This window comes from Haliaeetus albicilla, chromosome 5, assembly GCF_947461875.1.
Source record: "Haliaeetus albicilla chromosome 5, bHalAlb1.1, whole genome shotgun sequence".
NCBI lineage: Eukaryota > Metazoa > Chordata > Aves > Accipitriformes > Accipitridae > Haliaeetus > Haliaeetus albicilla.
This window is the reverse complement of record NC_091487.1, coordinates 24,931,606-24,956,248: the sequence shown is the minus strand read 5'-3', so window position 1 is coordinate 24,956,248 and position 24,643 is coordinate 24,931,606. Positions and strand designations below refer to the sequence as shown.

General features: G+C 45.9%; 1 protein-coding gene across 4 annotated transcripts in view; it reads left to right on the top strand.

Moving 5' to 3' along the window:
• Positions 1–23,939, top strand: part of ADCK1 (aarF domain containing kinase 1) — an 81,593-nt gene extending 57,654 nt beyond the window's left edge. For all 4 annotated transcript variants that reach the window (XM_069783766.1, XM_069783765.1, XM_069783763.1 and 1 more), the window contains 6 exons: positions 2,087–2,245; positions 5,589–5,705; positions 16,970–17,119; positions 17,368–17,565; positions 21,267–21,460; positions 22,932–23,939. In XM_069783766.1, the coding sequence (XP_069639867.1) occupies positions 2,087–2,245; positions 5,589–5,705; positions 16,970–17,119; positions 17,368–17,565; positions 21,267–21,460; positions 22,932–23,103 (990 nt within the window). In that variant the 3' untranslated portion in view covers positions 23,104–23,939. The remainder of the gene's footprint in view (positions 1–2,086; positions 2,246–5,588; positions 5,706–16,969; positions 17,120–17,367; positions 17,566–21,266; positions 21,461–22,931) is intronic.
• Positions 23,940–24,643: the final 704 nt, after the last annotated feature.

Sequence of the window (24,643 nt, the reverse complement as noted above, 5' to 3'; positions counted from 1 at the left end):
GAAACTAAAGCAGTGTATTTCCTTTCGGCAATTTAGTTTTGTCCTTCCTCTACAGACAGTCTAATTTGTCATCCTTGAGATCTGTTGTGTACATACAGCTATGGGAAAGTAGCTCACAACTTGGCACATGCAGTCTTGTTTTTAAAGGGTCACTTGTGCAGTGTTGGCTTACATGCATCATCATATTCTTGTGTGGGACTATTTCTGTGTAGGCTGCACTGAAAGCCAGATTATGTGCACTGAGGTTCTGGTCCTTTAAGAATCAGACAGACATTGCAGCTAGGTAGGATGTTGATTTAAATATTGATGGAGTTGGTCTTATTTAGAGACTGATGGGAAGGAATCTGAATGGGAAAAGCTAGATGGAAAATTCCTAAATTCACTTGAGGTTTCATAGCATCAGTGCTGACTCTTTAAAAATCAGTACAGCATCTGATAAATCCAGAGAGAGATACCTCACTGCTCTTCTTATATCAATACTTATTTCAAGACAATATGTGAGACAGATGTCAGAAAAGGGACAGGCCAAATACTTGTTAAGTATGTCCCTGCTGATGGTCAGTTGGCAAATTGATTAAAAACAGCATTTAAAGAAAGCAAAAAACAATGCATGAATTTTCTCACATCAGGCACCAATGAAATAATCCTGCAGCCCCTATAAAGTTTATGTACATGTTCATGAAGATCACTGGTTACATTTCATTTGGGTGACATAAATTTGAAAGGATTTATGCCTCTAGATATAACAGTAGAAAAATCATTCAATAGTGTCTGGAACCTGGTGATTACATTTTTAAAGGAACATTGAGTTTGGAACTGACATTTAGATAAGAGAAGTAGAGACAGGGGTGGAGAACAAACGTTTTCACACAGCTGAACAGGAGCAGTGATGGTTCATAAATTTATTTTTTGTCATACATTTCAACGATAGCAGCTTTCTGTGTATGCTTTAAATGTTTCTCCTGCAGTGCAGGAATTCCCACCTCGACAGTGGAGATCTAGAAAGGGAAACTGTCCAGGAACACACACTGACAAGTCTGTTTTTGTTTTCAGATGGATGTACAGAACAATTAAGATACAGACAGCAAAGTAGATTGCATTTTTATGTTTTATTCTTGTTTCATGACTCAAGTAGTTAAAAAAGCCAAATGAATTCTTTTCCTTAAGATGTAGTCCAGATTGTCAGCTTGTGTAAATTTGTGATGCTGGTTGAGAAACTGGACCTTCATTTGAACACAAAGCATGCTTGGCCGCTGTGCAGCTTTGATTATTCCATCCAATCGCATAATCTTGATTTTCTTCAGGAAGGACTGGCCATCACTTGCCCCTTAAGTGTTGCTTTAAGCAAACATTTCCAGGAACTTTTCAGCTGGGCTTTCCAAGGCCCTGTGCAGCTGAATACCTTATCCCTTTAAGAAGAAGATGCCAGGTGGTGGATGTATGATACTTAGAAAACACCACCTCAGCATTGCTGAGGATGGCTGTGACTGATGCTGAGGAGCAACTCGCCCTCTCACCTGTACCAGAAGTGTACTTTAAAGATCTGTAGGCTACTACCTGTATCCAAACTCGACTGTCTTCTCTGAACTGCCCAGTGGATTTTCTGTGCTAGCAAAATTCTTGCTCAGCAGTGGAAGAAGTAACATAAAGGTGTCAAGTCTTTAGATCTTCCTCTTCTGCATTATCTGAGGGCTGTTTGAATGAAGCCAAAGAGTGACTTGTAGAATTATAGGACTCAGAAGAGAGTCACTCCTGGGCCATGCCCTTGGCAGGATCTGGCCATGTGGTCTCTTCTCCAGGGCTTTGTTCACTTATTTCTAGGCAGCAGGCAGCTGGGCACCCTCTGGTGTCTGTGCCATCATTTAACTCCTAGATGTGCCTGTGTGAAAGGCAGGCTGAAATGTGTGTTGCACAACCAAGGCATGCGTTGTGTTATGATACTGCAGGAACCCTACAAGCACTTGGGGTGCAGGTTGGGTTTTTTTGTCTGTAAGTTACATGAAATGATCCTATCAAAACAGCACTGTGTGTAGCTGTGTGGCTTTGGAGCCAGGATACAGCTGATTGTCTGTTTCCTTGTTCTCAGGTTCTCCTCTTGGTTGTGAAGCAGATCTTTCCAGATTTTGAGTTCATGTGGCTGGTGGAAGAAGCTAAGAAGAATCTGCCCTTGGAGCTGGATTTCCTCAATGAAGGCAGAAATGCTGAGAAGGTTGCTCATATGCTCAGGAACTTTGACTTCCTGAAGGTGAGGGAACACATATTTCTGTGTATGTATGTGTATTAATAGTCTCACTTTATGTGTCTTGTGCACTTCATTCACCACCTAGAGGAACCATACAGAGGGAGAAGGGAGTTCAGTCCCTCTGTGTTGTTCATCATGTATGTGTATTAATAGTCTCACTTTATGTGTCTTGTGCACTTCATTCACCACCTAGAGGAACCATACAGAGGGAGAAGGGAGTTCAGTCCCTCTGTGTTGTTCATCCTAGACTGCTCTGCTGATACAGATCAGAAACTGCTTTGAGACATGCTTCCTCCTTGTCTGTTTCCTACTGTAGGCACCATATATTGGATGAGGAGTGGTGGCTTGGGGCCAGCAGTCTCTGGAGCCTGCTACTCATTTTCCAAAACACTGTTTCTGAACTTGTCCAGAGACCTATGAATTTGCCACTTTTCCTGGCTTTATCTCAACTGAGGGCAAGAAATGGACATAAAACAGAAAAGCTAGACTGAAGCTGATGGTGTCAAGTAGGATTGGGGACACTGTGTATCTCAGGAGGAAGCATGTTCGCATGAATCCTTCCTCCGGATGAAAAGCACATTCTCACTCTGGAATTGAGCATACATCCTTCATACACATCCATGGCTAGTGCATTCATGTTACCTTCATACACAAACTCAACGGCAACCATATTTTGCTCTTCCCCACTGACACTCTTATCCCACCTCCCCTGCTACACACTGACTAAAGTCACTGACAAATGTCTGAAATACAACCAGACATGTACATCTCTTTCTTGGAAAGAAATAAGCTCACATCTTCAAACTCACACGTGCACAAATCTTTTGCTGACATACAAGAGGCCCAAAACTCCACTGTGTGCATTCTGGAAATACACAAGTATGGTCAAGCACACATAGTGCTGTGGGCACAGTCACTGATGTAACTACATTTGCATATACATAAAGGCAGCAAAAAATGCACCCTCATTTCGACCCTCCTGCATACACATATCAAAATGAGGTTTTCACCTCCTGTTTATGCAGAAGTCCCAAGATGGAAGTGACAGATGTCTGAAATGAGGTGAGTTTTTGTTAGACTTTACAGGCTGATGCATCCATTTTTTCCTTGCTTCCTCCATGCCAGGGCTATAATTCCTTGTCACCTGACTCCAGGTTTGGGGCAGTTCTTTTGGATTGCAGTGGCAGCAGTCGCCTTCCCGTAGACACAGATAGCTAGAAGCCACCAGGTCTACAGAAGGCCAAAGGCCAATGATTTTGCTGAGTGGGCACTTATCAGAAGTGATGCACCTTGGAGAGCTGTATCCGTTGCAGCTGTAACTAGGATACTGTGAAGTAAATCCCCATGGAGACGGCCAATCACCTCCTCGCTGGGTTAAGGAGCTATCATGATATCACTATGTGTAACAATAACAAATGGCTTGAGATGGCTAAATAATGGATACTCCCATCTGACCTGCCAATTCAGAGATGTGTTCATCACCCAAAGGCAACAGAAGAATTGGGCTCCTGTATCATTAATTTTCCTAAACACGCTAGAAAGCTGAGAAGTAGATTTTGTGCTGTGAACCTGTTTGAGCTTTTAAAGCCAAAGATAAATTGTTTCCATGCACTAGCATTACAGCCAAACATCTGTGAGTAATTAAAAAAATCACTGAAGAATTTGGCTGTGAGTGAGAGAGGCATCTCCAAGAGCATGGATAGTGCTTTACAAGCCCATGACTTGCCCCTGTAAATCTTGAGACAAGAATGAGTGTCATCTGAAATGATTTAAAGCAGCAGGGATCAGTGAGCTAGATGGGCTGGGCAGCTGTTAGTTTTGGACTTGGTTTGCTTTCTCACCAATCTAACTGCAAAGAACGGACATCCAGATAAGCTGGGAAGGCTGTGAGTAACTGAATCCCCCTTGTCCATAGTGGATCTCTGGCATCAAAGTCTACGCAAAGTTAACATGCAAAGTATGTCAGGAGTGTTGAACGATGGGACTGAGAGATATTGGAATTGCTCAGCAAAAGAGCCTTTGATCTAAAGTGGCACACACATGGTAAGGTAGAAGTGGGTGACATTGGGAAAATGGTCTCTCTAGGACAGAAACAGTGGGGGAGGCAGATAGTTTGTGAGGGACTGAGTCACTGTCAGTAGTTACAAGCAGGATGTAAAACAAATGCTGCTTGTTCAGGAGTTATGATGAACTACAGTGGCCTGGCTGGTTCCCCTGGCTTTGGTTGCGCTAGATGGACAACACACCTTACCTCTTCCTGTCCTGCCTCAAGGCAGTGGACACTTGCAGTGTGAGAGTCCTGAGTCCACAGCTGAGTCAGGCAGGTGAGGAAAGGGGGCTGCACAGCCAGCTGTCTTTACAGGATCCAAAATGTGTATCTGTATTGGGACACAGTAATGGGAATGGGTGGAGCTCCCTTATGTCTTTGGTAAAATGTACCTGTGTGGCTTCACTCACGTGCAAAGGCAAATCTGGACAGCTTGGGAGATTGGTCAGCACAGGGATGTTAGGAATATCAAAAGGGAACTTCAGCAAAAGGACTCTTGACACTAGGGACTTCAGCATGGAAAGAATTTGGCTGGAGAGAGAGGCTGGAAAAGGGGAAGCCAGCCTAAGCGATGCCTGCGTCACTGCCTCCCTTGGTGACACTGGGCCTCTTACTGGTACCTCACTCAGCTTGATTTACTGCAGGTTGAATGAAAAGTGCTTTGACATTTTAGAATTGTTACTGTGTCACATTGGCAATAAGAGAGTTAAGGGTCTCCCAGGGTTTCTGTGACAAGCCCCTTATTTGTGATACTTGATTTTTCTCCCAGTTTAATTGCAGATGGCCTAAGTATGCATGGTTTGTCAGCTCGAAGGCGTTTGTGTTCCAAGGGGCACTGCAGAGATACAATTTATGATGATGGCTTATCATTTTTAGAGCTGCATAAGTGGGCCCTGTGCGTAGCAAACGAGATGCAGTTCCTGTCTAAAGGAGCTGAGTGGATGATTCAGAAACTTGCAGTAGGTAATAGTTAAACAGCCCAGCTAGAGGAGCTGCAGAGCAGGTAAGAAAGCTCTCAGATGTCAGTGGTAGTGGGTGGTGGTCAAAATCTTGTAGAGCATGGCTAGAAGTGTTGCACGAGGACAGATCCTGCTGCCGTTGAATTGGTGTGTTGTCCTTGCATGCATTGCTGCTGTCCTGGGGAAGAAGCTGGTGGATGGATTTACCTCCCTTGTGCTCAGGAAAAAAACAAGTCCTCACTTCAGCCTCTTCGATTTTCACTTTTCTGGGTTACGTGTGACACATTCTCCTTGCTTTCACAGCCTGTTGTTTGACCTAATCCATCTGTTCCTTTTTCAGGTCCCCAGGATCTATTGGGAGCTCTCAACAAGGCGTGTCCTTCTGATGGAGTTTATGGAAGGGGGACAGGTGAATGACAGGGCCTACATGGAGAGGAATGGCATCAATGTCAATGAGGTAGTTTCTCAGCCATCTCTGAATTGGGAGTGGTGGGCAATGCCAAACTGATGATGATAGCAACTGATGATGCAATGTCAAACGGAGGCTGATGGGATGGGGAGGGCAGAAAAGGGAGCACATACAGATGTGAACAGAGTAATCAATCTGAGAGATCTCAGTTCTTGTGCTTCTGGGAAAAGTACATAACCCCTTGTGCAGAACACTTTCCTGTAGGCTACACGGCTAGAGAGATCTTCAAGGAGACAGATAGTGAAGGATGACCATGCTCTTATATTACATACACCCATGGTTTGTTTCAAGATGACGGTTCCTGTTACCCTAAAGGAACAACTTCAGCTTCTGATTATTTTTGTCTCTCTTCTTTCCCTGTCTTTCTTCTGCATTAACTTTCTCATGGACAAATGCATGGGATGTAGCTTTTATATCCCAACAGCTATCACCTTATGCAGGAGATAGATATCATAGGTCTTATACGATCACAGTTATTAGGGCGCTGGAGCCTTGGCCGTGGTGCTTTGCATAATATTCTGACATGCGTTGTTTTCTTCTGCTTTCCAAAATCTCCCTTTTTGTCCAGATGCAACAGTTTTCTTCTTTGCTTCCTGGTCCTACATTACTGTGTAGTTTTGCAGTCCTTCATTAAACAGCTGCCAGATTTCATCCCTACAGAGAGGCTACATTTCCCCGATGAGTGAAATGATAGTTTGTGTGTGTGGCGTGAAGTCAGGGAGAGCACTTTGGATTCTCTGTGGCTGAGAGATTCTTGAGGAAAAGAAGGTATTACTTCCCAGAAGGGCTGAGATGATGCCAGGGGAAAGGGGTTTCAGCCATTGGAGAGTGTGTAAAGCCACCCCGCCCAGTCAGTGACTGCTGACTGAGGCACTGCTGCTTGCCTTTCCCCCTGTGCCCTATCGAGAAGCCCCAAAGCTGCATGTGGTTGACTGGCTATCAAAGAGCTATGGCATAAAATCAATTGTACTTAATCTGTCCATCCACTTACCTCTGAAATCTGAACACTGTCACTCTGCTCTTCCTCCTCTCTACTCCCTTTCTATCCATGGCAATGTTCATGTGGCATCAGTTAGAAACATGCCGAAGACCTCTCAAGGGAGGGGAAATGTGAGTTTGGTATGCCCCACAAAGAGAGAACATTTAGTGTATCTTCTCAGCTGCCTCCCTAAGTCAGCGTGCAACTCTTTCTCTGCCTAAAGAGCTCAGCCAAATTACAGGTGCAGGACTGAGTAACCTGCCTCTTTCTCTGCCTGTTTCTCTTCATCTCTTCCTCTGCTCTTGCACCCCACCGAAGTCAATGAGACTAGTAAACTCTGCAGGCAGAAAGACAGGCACCTTTTCATGTGTTTCTCCACTGAAGTACAGGAAAGGAAGGTCTAAGGTTAAAGTAGATTTTGAGACTGTCTTTCCATTGTAATAGTGATGAACAACCCAAGGTCAATGGGTAATAGTGAACAATGCTTTCTTCCCTGCAAGATGTCTGATACATTTTCATTCAAGGGACTTCTTAAATGAATACAACCTTACCCATAGATAGTGCAGTCTCTCTCTTTTCACATCTCCATCAGGAAGAATTTGGAGCATTTGGGTCACTGATTTTCTTCCTCCCTCTCATCAGGACATCACAGATGTCATTGCCAGCTGATCAGAGGTAGACACAATTCCTTCTCTGTGTCTATTTTGTGCTGATGATCTTTCTTTGTATTTACCAAGGTAAGTGCCTCAATGATGCATCTGGTCTGAAAAGAGCACCATAGTGTGACTCTTGAGAACATGGTAGCTCCTGGACTTTGCTATCAAGAGAGATTTTAAAAGCCTCATCCATGGCAGAACATGCAGTCAGCTCCATTCACCTGGACAAGTGAACTGGTCAAAAGCAAGAGAGTGATGCCTTTGAGTGAGTTTATCCTATCCTTTTCTTCTGCTATAAAGGCAGAGGTCAAATCTAGCCCACAGCACTCAGATACAACAGTGAATATTCCTCAAGCCTCGAAATAGTCAGTCAGAAAGGCTTGTTTTGATGCATTAGCAGGAGGACTCGAGCAATATGTACATTGAGATTTTGAGCTGGGCTTCCTCACAGTTCTTGGACAACAGATCAAGGTAGCTAGCATAGGATAGCTCCTTGGGACTTTGGTTGCTTCTTTGAATTTTCTTGAACTGCTGGAGATAGCAAAGCTGTCTGGAGAAGCCCAGGGAAGAACATTCTTTGCAATCTTCCATGGCTTTCTCTAGCCAGTCAGGGTGGAAAATTCAATGACTTCAGCCTTTCAGTGGGATATTTTGCTGCCAGTATGTGCCAAAATAAAGAGAGAAGCAGCTATTTTCAGTTTTTCTAACTTGCAGAGTCTTTTGCTTGCGATAGGAGACATTTGGGGTGAAAATTCAGTTCATTTTTTTGTTCATCCATGCCTTTGGGAAGGTTGTTATGTGACGTCTTGGCACAGTAGGTTCCATGCAGCAATGAAACCACATATTTTGCTGATTCTGAGCTGGTCTCTAAATGATGGCTAAGATGTAATTTTAAAAAAGTCGTCAAGAGACTTCTACTACTGCAAAGTATAAGCCTCAGAGATTTCTGGGAATCTGTCAGGTATAGGATGTTACTCAGCTCAGGGGTAGGACTCAGTTTCCGTATACTATCTCAGTGCCTGCGCTGAGCTGTTCTTTCTTCCTTTTCTCTCCCCACTCCCTGAAATCAATGATTAACTTCTACTGATTGCACTAAAGCAACAGTAGAAAGGAGGGAATATTGAGCCTGTCAGAATCATGTGGTGGGGAACGAGGTCTGTTATTATGGCCACAGTAAGATGAGGTGGGAGCACTGCACACCCCAGACTTCTTGTCTGGCAAGGTGCAGCAGATGGAGACAAATATGACCAAGGTCCATTATCAGCTGCTGCTGTTGATGCCCTGGGTAAAAAATTGCATGGCATGGTGGTGAAGTGAGCAAAATGCAGCAGACACTGAAAGGAGCATGAGGAGGGGGTGGCAACCCAGGTTTCAAAACTATGACATGGCTTATAATATACAGCAGTTCTGGCTTTCAAGAAGTGCATTAGCTCCCTGTAAATCACCTCAATCTATTTATGAACCTCTCTATCATCTTACTCCATTTTGTTTTACTGGGCGGAGGAAGAGGTGTCTTCACTAAGCAGGATTTCTCTTGTGTGACAATGCAGCCTTGAAAAGCAAGCTGAGCCTCTCCCCTCTAAATGGAAAGGATCCCTGAGGTGAAAGCTCCCTTCAAACCAGGTTACTGACATTTACTTAATACCATCTGTAGCAGGATTATCATTAAAGCTGCCCAAAAGCACATTAATCTCTCTGGATCCGTCCAAGCGCTGGATTGTAATGGCATTTAATCAGAGAAGGCTTTGATTTCTAAAGACAAGTGCAAACACTGAAATATCTGCCTGTGGAACAGTTACTTATTCATGTGCAAGTGTAGCTGAGGATGAGCATGCAGCTAGGATATTGACAGTGGGACGGAAGCCTGGAGAGGGGAGTTACCAAGAAATGAGTTGGCATGAATTTGGAGGGAAGACCAGGCCGTGGCAGGGTTAAGAAGAGGGCCACCTGAAAACTGGGCTGTTCCTGTTTCAAGACACAAGAGCATTTACAGTCTTGGCTGGGAAGATACATTTGGGAGAGGTGGGTAGAGCAGGGTAGGGAGGAAAAATAGACTGAGGGGCTCTCAAGATGTTTGTAGCATACTGTATGCAGGAGGGGAGGAAGGATAGCAAGGCTACTTAGAGCATGGACTTTTAAAGAAGATCCCAAATGGCACAAATGCTCCTTTTGCACCCATTCTGATTTTACCTGATTCATTTATAGAGACTTTGTCTGTATACAAATCTTAACATTATCTCTGATCTGCTGCATGGGTCCATCCTGTCCCTCCTTGTGGATGCTCTGCCCGTCTCCACAGAGGCTGCTGGATCAGCAGGCGATGGGAGCTGTGGAGCTTACAGATGCACTTGTGGCATGTGCTGTATTGCCCCCAACTAAGGAGCCAGCTCAGGTAGCCAAGTGGATCACCTTGGCTTGGACTTGAGTCAGGGAAAGGAAATGATGCCATGTACTTCAGCTCACTAGGAGCCAGGTCATGAGCCATGGATGATACAGAAGTCAGGAAGGTGTTTTGTCCAGCTGAGAAGTGAAAGCAAACAGCTAAGGTACTTAAGATGAGCTACTGTGCACACTTATTGCCATCTGTCACCCCATCCTACTGTGGCTTTTTGCTTCCTTCTGTTACTAAATGGGTTCTGCACTGGAACGGTATCTCATAGCTCGATAAAGAGCCCAGCTACCTTCTCATGGTTGACAGCTTTGCAGCTTGAAATATGCTTTCAGTGCGGGATTTACCCTCCTGCGAAGAGTCAGGAGCTGCTGCCATGTAGCTGCTAAAATTTAAGTGGGATTTCCCAGGATGGGATCCCTTTGCCAGCACAAGTGTGGAAACCTCTCATGTCTCAAGTATCTGTGCTTATAACGCTCAAGTTTTAGATGAAATGGAGCATGGAGAAGAACACTGTTTCTGGGGAAAATGGCTATTCTTGCCCTTTGCACCTGCTGATTTAGTCTGGGGAGAAGTTTCCTTACAGATTCTCCTATATTCCCTCTTTTCTGAAGCTTAATGAAAATTCACAAGGCACTGGTAAGCAAGGATAGTGACTTCCAGCATTTCCATCTTCTGAACTGTGCAAAGACACCAGGTAAAGGAGTTAAATTACACGTGAACCCTTTTCTTACTGACAGTCAGTCTCGAGCATCAGTGTCAATCAATTGCTTAAGTCTTACCAAGATGCTTAACTTTAAATCCAAGGAAATACGACTACAATTAAAGCCAAGGGAAGATGATCTCCATGGTCATTTTGAGTCTGACAGAGATGCAAGAAACATTAATTAAAAATTAAATAAACAGCGACTGGTCTTCTCTACCTGTGTCCTTTTGAGAATCTGTAGAAACTTACCAAGTTAGTCCTCCAGTTCCCTGGGCAGATGAGTCAGAATATTTCTCCCCACTTAAATGCCATGGAAGATGGGGCATTGAGCAGGAAAATAATTTCCTCAGTCCCCAACAGAGAGTATGGGGCATGCTAGGAGTACACTCCAGGAGTCCTAAAAACTATTCCTGTATCTTATTGACATTGTGTGTGCCCAGACATCACCTTGCTGTGATGCTAGAACAATGCATAGTGATAGTACTGCATTACAGAGCACTGTGTTTTGGTCCTCACAACTGGATCACAGAGGACAGAGTGTGAAATCAGATCTGTTGTGTGTGACCATCCTAATCTGCTATGGACAAGAGCCATTTCAAAGCAGAGACATAGAGCAGGCTCCAAATTGTGGCTATTCTCCATCCACACCCTTTGATAATTTGACACCAGTTTAATTGGGCAGGATTGCCCTAGCAGGATTAAGCAAACCCTTAGATGATGGCTGTAATAACAACGAAAGAAAGCAAAAACCCACTACACTCTTCAATCCAATTAACCTTCGATTAAGGTTCCAAAATCAATGCTATTATTTTGGCCTGAGGAGGTAATATTGAGCCCTGAGAAATGAGCTGCGCAACGACCTTTACTTTTAATGAGATCAATAGAAGTTAGTGTCGCCATCTCTTAAAATAATTGGCAAATATTACAGCCAAATTAAGGCCAGAGAGTAGGATCTGCTCCTGATCTAAAGAGACAGTCACAGATGGAGGTGGGACAGGAAGGGATGATGCCCTATCATGCGGTTTCATCTGGGACTTATCTGGGGCAGGCGGTGTGATCAGCTCTACAGGACCATGTCACAGGATTTTTTATTTTGCCTTTCTTCTTCATATCAGTTGGAGGCATGGAGCCAGGACCACTCCAGATTGCTCACAAGGCCAGGAAAGTATCAGTGACTTTCCCTGAATAACCCACGCTGGTTTGTTACATTGCAGTTACCCATGAACATGATATATGTGCCATCTTTTTACTGTAGGAGTATTCATAGGCTCAAATTTGCAAGCATTCTTTCCTTTATGAGAGGTTTCTTGCTAACTATTGTGTATTGGTGTTTGTAAAGATACTAATTTGTGATGGAGTTTCCAGTGTTTTGTTATTGTCAGGTTGCTCTGTCAGCTGGGTGTGCTGATTTGTTAAGAGGAGAATTGCATACAGGGGATGGTGTGTGCCCAGGAGTTTGCTATTATGGGGCTGTATTCAAGGGAATATAGTATGAGTTCATCAAAAATAGCTCCTAATGGATCATGCAAGGGTAACAGGTTGTCTAGGCTTTCAAAACTGATAGCTGCAACAGTTTGCAGATGTTAACGTATACAAGAAGAAATATATCACTGCTGCTACCTATCCTACAGCTTGGGATCCTCTGAATTAGATGACAGAAATGCAGTATGTGTACTTGGTAAAATACTTGGTACACTGGAAAACTAGAAAAGGTGGGAATTAGTAGGGAAATTGCAAAGTAGGTAAGAAACTGATAGAGGCAATGGTGGACAGAAATTACTGTAGTGGAGTTCTGTGAGGTTTGCTCTCCAAACAGATCTTTTTTAATAAATTCAGTGATGACCTTGACACAAACAGAACTGTGTGAAGGAGGTTGTTGATGACACCAATTTGGGAGGTTGTGTTGTTGTAGCGGAGGACCAGAGTAGGAATAGCACTTGGTGGCCTTAAGGACTGAAGTGGTAGAAAGGGATAGAAATGAGCAATACCAAGTGAAAAGCCATGCGCTTAAAAACTAATAAGAAGAGTTTCTTAAATAAGCTGGGAGTTTATCAGAGGGAAGTGACATATTAGAATTAACTTTGGGATATTAGTCAATGGCAAGGTAAGGGTGTGTTTCCAGTGCAGTGCAACTGTGTAAAAGGCAAGTTGACTCCTAGGACACATCAGATAAAGGAGCATCCTGTAGAAATTGGTCAGTATTTATGCTGATAATTATCCTACTGGTGAACACATTGGAGTAGTAAATACTGGAGAGGGAAGGAATTAGTTAAAGTCTAGGGTTATGTTAGCTAAGGAAATGATTTAAACTGGACATCATTGAAATGAGGCTGGGATTTAGGGGAAAGGTTCTGACCATCTAAAGAGTGAATTTTTGGAACAGCCTCTGAAGTCATGCTTTCTGTCTTATTTCCAATGAACTTGACCAGTTTATAGAGAGACTATGTGATACTGTACAATAACAATCCTTAATGTCTGCACTGCATTCTTATTTTCTTCTGTATTGGCTTGTAACTCATGTAGGATAGTTTGTGACATGTAGCATCCTTGCAATACTGAATACATAAAATGAACTTCATGTGCTTAGTTTGGTGAAGAGTTACTCCAAGTCTAGCTGTTATACATGTATCTGTCACTCCATTGTTTGCCCAGGCTGCTGACTCTCCATTTCATCATCTGCAATCTTCTTATTCCTCATCTACAGTTTTTTTCAAAATGAAAACATTGGGCTGAAAATGTGTGGTTTGCCTGACACAGTGTCATGGTCATGTCACATAATGTGGCAATGGCAGGTTGCTATTTGCATTGACTGATGAGGCCACAGGCTCACTTGGTGACTGTAGTCATCATGTTCTGCTGCAGCACAGACAGACAAATTGAACTTCTTCTAGGCAATAACACACCTTCTGGCAATAGGCAAGGACATGCCTCTGGCCACAGCCAGAGTCTGGTGTCATACTGACATATCAAGCTCAGCTCTGCTTGCTGACTAGCATAGATTTTTTTCTTATGTGTTATGCCTAAATTATGCCATTCTTGATTGCACCCCTTCTGCCTAGTTGCATTTCTTGTAGCATATTCAGTGCTACAAGTGCTTCTGCTTCCTTGCTATTCAAACCTTCTCAAATCAGTAGACTGCCCCTCCTCTGCCATTCCTTAGCCACCGTTGGAATCTTCAGCCCTTTTAATCTTTTTCCCAAGTAAATTACTCCTGCATCCTGCTAATCTATTTGCTTTCTCTGAACTCACTCTGTGTAGTCTGCATCTCTCTGTTAATGAGGTGTCTGGAAGTGAATGCAGGATTCCAAGGCTGATTATTATTTTTTTACGATGTGCAGTGCAACAATGCTGGGGGACCCTGGTAATGATAAGACCTCATTGTGTTGGATGATAAACAGGGAAAGGAATGATGACCTCGCCATGTCATAACAAAATGCCTGTGTGTTTACTTTGGTCTTTGTTTCCGTAAATCACTGCAACCTTTTGTCTAATTTGTGATGCACCTTCACCCTGAGGTCTTACACAGCCTAAACGCATGCTGAATTTCTCCCTTCTCCTGGGTAGAGGTTTTCACACATTTTCTCATTTCATATAACTGCATTCTTCCAAAGTGAATTCTGTGTATGTTGTTTATCCAATGGCCTTCTCAATAAGGCTGAAATAAAGGCCCATAGTGATGGGGTACAGTACTGGAGAATTAATGTATATAAAGGTTTCATGGTTTTTTCCTAAACTTTTTCTCTAGAAACAGGAACTCCTTTTGTCTGAATTATAATGATAGGTTGCTATTCACTTATTGCACTCTAAGCCCCAGAAATGTAACCTTCCTCTTTTGTTTGGAATTCGACAGTATTGGTGCTTTCTATCTTAATTTAATTTTTATCCTGTTTTAGAGGTCTGTCAACAGACAAAAATATGCAAAAATACTTTAGTGTGCAGCACAGCTCCATCTCTTACACTGTGCATTTTTTTTTTCCAAAAGTAAAGACTGTTTATATGCTTATATCATAAATCCCTGTAACATATATTCTGTATGCTAACTAAATTATACCGAATGCGTTCCTCTTTCTTAAAGAAGCCATAAAGTCTAGTTTCAATGAATTAACTACTGCAGATACTCAAGGTTGCATGCTGGGAAAGAGGTAATATAAGTACAGCAGGGAAGGGAGAGAGGGTATGGGGATCTTGCAGTAAAGATTGTCTTGTACCCATGACCCAGCCTATGGGTCTGAACAGGGCTGTGACCCCTCTGTTTTCATGGTAAGGTGAATCCTGAACTTCTTTTATGTTGCATCATGGTCTGCAAAAAGCTATGACCACAGATCTGTAGTAACCTGTCTGCTGACACTGACTCAGGAGGGGAGATCTGCCCTGCACCTGGAGCCTACAGCCGTACCATAAGAAGCTGTTATGAGGGTGGTGTGGATAACTTGGTAAGAGGTGTTTTTGTAGGATTCTAGGATATATGAGCTTGGAAGGGACCTCAGGAGGTCTCCTATCAAACCTCCTGCTAAGGCAGGGTCAGCTATGAGGTCAGACCTCATAGCTTACTCAGGGTGTTATCCAGTCAGGTCTTTAAAACCTCCAAGGATGGAGATTGCACAACATCTCTGAGCTACTTGTTCCACTGCTTGACTTTCCCAACCTATGCCATTACTGCAGCACAGAAGGAGAATCTGCTCTCCTTGAAGAAGCCCATACACCAGTGCCCCAAATTAATAGCTTTCCAGGCTTTAGCCATGACCAACCAACAGGTTTGCAGAACTGCCAGCCCTTGTTTGGACTTGGGTTTAATGGGTATGAGGCATCACATTGCGCCCCAAATTGTCCTCAAGTCCTCATCTTCAATAACTCTGTGCTGTTCCAGATTCCTGGAGGGCAAACAGCTGAGGCAGAGAGGGCAAAATGCAGTTCACTCAGTGTGTGCACAGGTGCTGTGGTTGATGCTATGATCAGTCATGATGTCCAAGTCTATTCCTCCTGGTGTGCAGGTCCCTGGGAGGCTGTGTGAATGAGTGACTGGCTTAAAACAGGCTATCTGGCACGTCCTTGGACTGTCAGCAAGTGCTACTCAGCTCTTCTAGGAGGTCACGGCACCTGGTACTTTAGTCCTATCCAATTTTAGAGCTTGTTGATCTATGAAACCTGTAAGGGTCACTTCATTGCTCCAGTGATCTCTGCTGGTGATTCAGAAGGGAAACATCATTCCCCTCAGTCAGTACTTACAATAACACCTGTGTGGTATTAGGGGAGCTGCACTACAGGAGATCGCAGGGCTGTGCTATGCCACCTGTGTGGGTGATTTGGCATGGGGGCAGCATTCTCCATGATGCAGCAGGTCCTGCTTGAGAGACCAAGGGTTGTCCCACCTGGTCTTACAGCTGCCCCTGTTATGTGCTGCAGGAAGGGTTCCTGTTCTTTCTCCTCATTTGTAGTTACTTGGACACTATTTGTAACAAATGCTCTTCTCAGAGGTGGCTGCATTTCAGAGGTCGGTAAAGCAAGCTCTTCCCTCGCTGTCTGGTTTTTTTGCAGGACAAGCTATTGTTAGTACCCCCGTTATCTCTTCTACCACCTCTGCTTATGGGGAGAGATGCCTGTTTGCTGCTTATACTGTGTGTCTGGGGACGTGCTTGGAATCATTTATAACAATTGTCTTTTAATTGTTTGTTCGGCATTCCACTGTGGAGCACCGTGCTGCTCTCTGATGGCAGGGAGGGCCGGTGGTGGGATGTTAGGGCAAGGCTGCTGTGTTAGTGCGTGGCAAGGGGATTGATCCTGGGTCCTGGGGATGTTTGCTTGCTCCTAGGAGGTTTTTAACTTTAATAACATCTCTTGGTGATAAGGAGCAACATCATGGAGGGACACGGCAGTGACAGGATGATATAAACAGCCTTTCTGTGCTGCTTCATCTTCACAGACATCGCAAATCAGATTAGCATGGGTCTGAGGAAAGGAAGGGGAAAAGTGGGGGACAGTGTGATGGAGGGAGGGGAGAGGGGACCGATGTTCATTCTGGTAAGCAGATGGACAGGCCGAGTCTGCTCCCACCCCTTCTCTGCTGGGTCCTGCTGCCATCTGTGGATGGAAACACCTGAGTCTTCCTCCAAGCGGTCTCTCCCCCACCCCAGCAGCTCTTTCCATGCCTTCCCTGTGAATGTCTGTCTGCCCCTATCTGCAGTCTCACTTTCCTTCTCATTACCAGAAACCCCATTCCTACCCACAGGTATTTTCTCTTTTTTATGCCAGGCAAGCATCCTTAAATAACCCCTGACCCCACAAACACCTTCATGGTGCCCTGTGCCTGGATCCTTCCCTGAATGTCCTGGGTCACCCCACCGTAGATGCCAGCAGCCACCTTGTGCATTTATCAGTGTGAGGAGCTGCAAGAGCTCTGTATGGGGACGTCAGTACATACCAGAGCCTTGCTCCCTGCAGCGCTGGCATGTGGGGGCTGCCCCCCTCCCTGGCAGGCACCCTGCTGTGGGTGGCAGTGTGTGACCATCTCCTGTCTCCTCACAGATCTCTCGCAACCTGGGGAAGCTCTACAGCGAAATGATCTTTGTGAACGGCTTTGTGCACTGTGACCCACACCCAGGCAATGTGCTAGTGAAGAAATGCCCAGCCTCTGGCAAGGCCCACATTATCCTCCTGGACCATGGGCTTTACCAGGTATGTAGCTATGGGGGGCCTCCAGGGCCTTGTGAGGCTGCCTGTGGGCATCAGGCTGAAAGAGCATACCCGGCTGCACCCTTGCCCCCCTAACCCTGTATTAATAAATTTTTCCTATTACTCCCGTAACCCTCCAAAGATATTTCCTGGCTCTGAAATGGGGGATAGGGCACAGCTAGAGGGCACAAGGCCTTCCCCCCAGTTCCCTGGCCTCTGTGGACTTCTGGGCGCCATGTTTCCCTCCCCAGGTGCTGAGCGAGTCATTCCGCATGGACTACTGCCACCTTTGGCAGGCCCTCATCAAGGCCGATATGAAGAGGGTGCAGAAGTACAGCCAGCGGCTCGGAGCAGGGGATTTGTACCCTCTCTTTGCCTGCATGCTGACCGCCAGATCCTGGGAGTCTGTCAACAGGGGTATTGACCGGTCGCCAGTCTCAGCAAGCGAGGTAGGTCCTGTGTGCCCTTCCCTGCCGTGAGCCCTTCCTTCACCTCGGGTACCTTTCTTTCTTGTAACCACCTGCGCCACTGATATCACAGTGATGCTGGGCAACCCCTGGCAGCTCTGTAGCAAATTCTGCATTAATAGCTGAGCTAGAAAAAGCCAGGACTCATTCTGCAATGTGTTTTATAGTGGCTGAACTTAATTTCCCAGTTTCACTTGTCATGGGCTGCTTAAACTTTGCATAATATTTTAATGGCAAAGTGTTCACCAATTCTGGCAGGGGAAACATTTGTAGATCAGCCTTTTCTTAAAAAAGTGTTGAATGCAGCTGTGCAGGGAACCATCAAGGAGGATAGGTTAAGGTAGAGGAGACATAAAGACTTAGTGGGAAGACATGAGAAGGATAATACATTATCACTATTCATGTAAATGACTATCAGCACTGATACAAACTCCTAAAAACCCTTGGAAATTACCACCCAATCAGAAACCCTATTAACTTGGAGTCAAGGTTGCTTAACTGCAGATCCTGTCAACTCAATCACTACAAATCTAGGAAATTGCCACTTACATTCTCCACCCTTTCCTATCCACAGGTGCTGGGATCTTTCTCACACCTCCTTGCACTCCTGACACGCACACACTGCCTTAAGAATAGTAGCAGCCCCTGCCAATTGTGCTGTTTTTAGAGATGAGCATAAAGTGATATGATTTCAGCCAGTGGACTAGTGTCTGTAGGTAGAAACATGTTGTATCCTATGGTTTGTTTTTACCTGCACGCGTTTGTAGAAGAGAGGATGAAATTCATTTAAGTAGCCTTATAATACTGTCCTGTGAAATTCTCTTCTGGAAATCTCTTCAGGTTGGCGTTTTATTTTGATGGATGTGGCAGAATTTGCTGCACTGGCTTGCCATTATCCATAGCAATGAGTAGGTCAGATACCCTGCATAATGGACACCCCTGCCCAGTAATTTGATTGCTTCCTATCTGAGTTAATTTTCTGCATATCAGAAATAATATAGTGACTGTCTAGCAGATCTGTGCTTGATCTGGTGAGTTCTGGAGCTAGCAGCTCCAGAAAAAAATGCAGAGACACCAAAGGGAATTGACACAGAACTGGCTTCAATACTACAAGGCCAGTGTTGAATCTGAGCTAATAAGCAATGTTTATCCTAAACTGGCTTGTGAAGGTTATGCCAGAGGTGTAACTGTAGTCGCGTGGTGCCTTGTGTGAGCTGATGAACTTTGTCATTGAGCTGAATTGTGTGTATGCTCTGTTGTCTTTGTCTACATGACACAATTAATGCTGAAACTGGATAATCCTGCAGCAGATAATGGGGAGCTGAGCAGATTTGCTGTGGCATTAGGAAGTGAGCTGCAGCTTGTCCTTAGTTTAGAGGTGAATTTGAAAGATTGTATCCGTAGCAAGAGCCAAGCTATGTAGGCAGGTACCATCAGCACAGAGCTCCAGAGGGTGTGCCTGAGGATGTATCTACATAAGAGTAGCCTGTGAGACAAGGAAGCAACCCTCCTGAAACAAAATCTTATCTTCAGTGCTGTGTCCAGTCTGGGGCACTGCATATCAAGAAGGGTTTGGTGAAACTGGGGCAAGTCCAGTAGGAAGCTACAAGGACTAGTGGTCAAGCAGATAACAATCCATGAGGTAAGTCTGGGAAAGTTAGGGCAGAAAAAGTCTAGAAAAGTGCGGGTCAAGAAGAGTTGTAGTAGTGATTCTCAAATCTGTTAAAGACTGCTGCAAACAGGACAAGAAATAATGGGTTAAAATTCAGCTAAGAAGATTGGGTTGAAACATGAGAAAAGCCAGATCTAATGGCAAGGCCAGTGAAACACTGGTGTGGATGATCTGGGGAGGCTTTGAGTCACATCACTGGGGAGTTTTACGAGCAGGCTAGGCAAATGTGTGAGGATTGCCATAGGCGTAGTTGTTCCTGCCTTAAGCCAAGGCCAGGCAGCTGACTGTTCAGGATGGCTGCTAGCCTCATCTCATCTGATTTTTATGACTGTGTTTTGCTGCGTCCTGCAGTAGCCTCAGCAACTGCAGCCAAGGGGCTTTTCTCAGGTCCTGTGGCATAGCTCATTTCTTCCTCTGCGCACAGGCTTCGCCGTTGACAGAAAATGACAGTTCTGATGACAGATCATGTGGTTGTTTTGTGATGTGGACAAGCAGCTGGAGCTAAAAATAAAAAGAAAAGAAATAGAAAATAAAACCTATGTGTGGAAAATAAAGTAGGCTCTGCAGTGATGCTGGCTAGGGTAAGGGATAAGAGATAATCAGGGATGAATTTTCTGCCAACAAATAATGGAACAAAACATTTAATGTTTAGGAGAGCTAAGCATCTTCTTGCTGAAGCTTTGTGTATTTGGTCAGTGACAGAGGCAGGAGGACACAAAGATTTATTTGTCAGCAGCAAAGCAGCCACGGTGGTGTGTGAGCTGTATATGTCTCTGACCATCACAACCTGCACACTCTATTTGTGCAGGTCTGTTTCTTTCTAATAAGTCTGAAATTCACCAAGAGTATGATATCCCATATTGTGAAACATAGGCTGGCTTCCAGAGGAAAAAAGGTTTTAGAGCTGTCCTTTCCCTTTCCTACAAAGGAGTCTCCCTCCTGTAAGAAGTCATTTACTGTCCTCTGCATGTGTCCTGCTGGATTCTGGAGATTTCAGATGTTCCAGGAATTTGCTGATTCATGTCATGGCCTCTGTAGGAAGAGGTAGGGACACGGTATGCATATGGGATCAGCTCCACACCACACTGTGCTACATTTACTGGTATGGTGGGGGAACTCTCAGATCTAAAAAAAGGCAGAAGAGTGGGGGCTGGCTGTCTTGCATGCTATGGTGGGTCATGTTTGGAGGAGAGCCCATCTTAAGTGGCTCAGGCTGTAGCTCATCAGTTATCACTGCGATCTTTACCATGGGCAGTATATTTGTTGGAAGCTGGGGACTAAGGAACATGAAGGACCATGCTGTGTCTACCTTGGTCTTACACTCTTTCCTTAAGCATCTGCTGCCAGACAGGATATGGGACTAGATAGACCCTTAATCTGACAGATGGCAGTTTTTGATCTTTTGAGTTAGCATGACGCTTAACTGCATAATGCTTTCTCACTTCTGCTGAGTTGTGTTGACAACAGAGGACTAAACTAGGTCTTGTAAACAGCTTCATTAGTGTAGCATGAAGCCATCAGTTGCATAGGACAGCAAGACAAGGAGCAGCCTGGTTGTCCTTGCAGCACACCTCCACCTTCCTGAGCAGTCCTGTGCTACCTGCAGCTCTGCCAGCTTTGGGGCTGGTGAGGTGAGACTTGGTCAGAAGGCTGCAAGGGCAGTAAGGAGACATGGTTGCTGTGGGCTGCCTGGGGCCAAGAACTGAGATAGCAGCGAATGCCCTGTTTTCCTAAGAGGCTATTAATCCTGCCAGTGAGGGGACAGGGCCTTATCTGACTGAGCGGCAGGTGGAATATGGCAAGAGTGATCTGTGACTGTGCTGTGAGTCCTTGGGACAGCCAGGTGTCTGCAGGAAAGCAGGACAAAGAGCTCTTTAGCTTCTGGCCTAGAGTCATGGTCTGGAAAAACACCATCTCTTCCTGCCAAATCTCATCTGCATCTGGACCTGGGTTTCCCATGCACTCTCAGCTTCTCTCTCCTTTCTCCCTGACATGACCTGGCTGGCCGCAGGACGTGGAGATCCGGTCCAATGCTGCTGCTTACCTACCCCAGATCACCCAGCTCCTCAACAATGTGCCCCGCCAGATGCTGCTGCTGCTGAAGACCAATGACTTGTTAAGGGGGATTGAGTCAGCCCTGCACACGCGTGCCAGTGCCAGCTCCTTCCTCAACATGTCTCGCTGCTGCATCAGAGCCGTTTCCACGTGAGTCTCTTCTCCAGGCCCCAGAGGCCAAACATGGAGCAGCCGGGGCTGACTGTCCCTGGGGGCCAGGGGTTGGGGGGGGGATCCCACAGCCAGCAGGCCAGCCAGGGCCCAGTCCCACAGTAGGTGAGCAAGGTGAGCAGGACAGGCCCTGCGATGGTGGTCAGGTCCAACCAAAAGTCTGTATCACAATGCAACATCCTGGTGACGGGGGACGTCCAAGGTCAAACCAGAAACTCGATCTGTAGATCGGGTCTAGTGGTTGTCAGCCAGGTCCCTGGTGACAAGACAGCGCTGAGGTCAAGCCAAGAGGTCAGTATGTAAGTTAAGGTCTAGGTCAAGGGGCTTCACCGCAGGGCATGAGCTGGGGACCATTACTCCTCCAGGGTAGCTCAGGCAGGGACTGAAGGTGCAGGCCTGAGATTAACTGGAGCTCCTGGGCCTATGAGCAGAGGGTTGGGGGAAGACTCAGGCTAGTCAGGGCTATTAAGGCTTATTAGAGCCCCCCCACTCAGGGCCCTGACAAGGCCTAACTTGACCTCTTGACCTCTTACTCTTAGTTGTGGACCTCTCCCCCTCATTAGCACATCTGCTGTGATCCTACCCCTGCTCAGTTACACATCTCAGCCTCTGGGCTGTTCTCACGCCCATCAGCCTCTTCAGAGAAGAGGTCTGTGACCCTGGGGCTGGGGACAGAGATGGAGTTGGAGGCCTTAAGGTAAGGGTTTAGGGTTTGGCCCCACCAGAGGAGGGGAAGGGGCTTCCTGCCCATTACAGGCATCACCACTGGGAAGTATTTGTGGGTAGGAGAGATCTGCGAGTTCACTGCTGCCAGTTTCTGCAGCCTGATTGAGGGGCTAAGGCTGACTGTGAAGATCAGGTTGATGTTTAAAAGCCAGGAACAGGAGTCGTGCAAGTGATTTCCATCTGTGAGTCTTATGAGTCAATGCACTTCTGTCTCAGATTCTTCCTCCTTGCAGAAGAAATAACAGTTATTTTTCGCTGGCTGATGAGGGACCTACGAAGCCCAGTTAACCTCTGCTTCTAAAGAAAGGTGGAGAATTATTTTTCCTGGAATCAGTGTGTCAGGATTGCTGGACTCTTATGACTGTGCTACCAGGAAAGGCTATAGGAGTGTGTACCTGTCCATGTTAGCTGAAGTGAAGCTGGGCGTAGAGGCAGAGGATGCCATGGCCCAAGGTCATGACGTGCAGTGGGGAGAGAACCGGGCTCACAAGGGAGCAGGCTGTCTCTTCTGCCAGATTCATGCTGGGAAGGCAGTGCCCAGCTCCTCAGGAACATTACTTGGAGAAAATCCCTACTCCCAGGGGTCCCCACTGCTGGTGATTCTCCAGATGTGGGACGTTCCTCTCCCCTGGGGAGCGTCAATTGTACTGAAGATGTAGGACAGGCCTCCTTCCTGCTGGCCTGTATCCTGCTGGATCTAATGCAGCTGTTTCTCTCATTCTAGGTACCAGAGGAGCAAGAGTCACTCGCTTTACAGGAGGGCCCAGATCTCACTTGCAGAAGCCCTGAGCCTGTGGCAGATCAACTTGTATGAACTCTTCCTGTGGCTGAAGGGGTCCCAGCTGGGGAACTGGGTCATTGCTCTCCTGAGCCGGATGCACCATTCCATGTACTGACATGAACGGGTGGGAGAGGCCCAGGTCCTCCTTCCCTCCCTTCTGCTCTCCACGGCACATTTGCCTTTCTGACTGTTTCTGTCTATTCTGTGGGCTATTTTTGGTTCTTGTTCCACGTTACATGCTGCACTGTCCTTGCCTGTTACAGCATTAGCTTTCTCTGTGGTGCTGAGAGGTGGAGTCGGTACTGGAGCTCTGCCGTTTCATGGTTTAGGAAAAGGAGGTGCAGGATACTGTGTGTCAGGAAAGGCAGGGTACTTTCTTTCCCTATCTGAGTAGGGGAAATTCCACTCAGATTCCAGTGGGACTGCATTGGAAGCAAAAGCCTTTCCTTGGCTATTTCTTAAACAATCTTACAGAATTTGAGAGAATCCCAACCCTGCTTAGAATGCCCCAAAACATTTCTCAGGCCCTCAGAGAAAGGTGGTAAGTCTCTTTAAAATCCAATAGGGTTTATATTAGTTTTTGCAATCTCCTTAGTCTGATTTCTGTTCAGGTGTGCAGAGAGTTTCTCAGAGCAGTGAGTCCTTGTGGAAAGCTGACACTACGGCTTCCTCTCCCAGCAGCAGGGAAAGGTGACCCTAATGGTGAGAGTGGTGGACTGGGAGTCTGGCTTTCTGAAGTTTGTCTCCAGTCCTGTCAGCAAGTGCCTCTGTGTTTCTGGACTTTTCCTGGCCTGTTTCCTTGCAGGTGAAATGGGGGGACAGTGGTCCTGCCTCTTTTCCGAAATTCAGGGAAGGCAGGAGGAATGACAACTCAGGGCTCTGAAACTGCTGGTAATGTATGTGTGCTGTACAGTACCGCCACACAGCAAAATAAATGTGTTGTATCAAAGACCTCTGGGGGAGGGATGCCTGGCTGTGTACTCAAGGTGGTGTTTGGGCCTCTAACTTCAGTCCTGTTTCCATTTCTCCACTGAGTGAGTGATGCCAGGCAACACTGTTAACTCCTTGCAAGCCAAATGAAACGGCCTCTTGGTCTCTCCTCTTTCCAAGAGGTTTGTTCCACATCTGGGTCCTCTGGTGCTGCGTCACATGTGTGTTGGGATGGGATGGAGGAGTGGGCATCGTTCTGCTGGGAGGATGCACCACTTCTTGCCTCCCAGATCCACGCTGAGCCTGGCACCTCCGTGCCTGTGGGAGCATGCTGCAGCACATCCGTGAGACATCACCATCCCTGTGCCATGCACTGAGCATTTCACCTCGTCACTGCCTGTGATGTTTCACTGCTCCTGCCTCAGACAAAAAAACCTGCCACTTGCTTGGTGGTGCAAGTGACAGGTCTGATGGCTCTGACTGTGCAGCTATGGGACGGCTACCACGAAGTCTCACCCAGAGGCTTCCTTTATGTGAGATGTATCTGGGATTCTGGGAGACATCCCTGCTGCTTGTGAGGATTCCTGTAGCCAGGAAGGGTGGATGGAGGTGACTGCTTAGATCATTTCAGCTTTCCCATAAACTGTCTTGGTGAAAGTGGACATGAAGGACAGGATGGGAATGTCCCTCTACTGCCACCAAGCTTGCTAAGCTGAGGGTCGTTA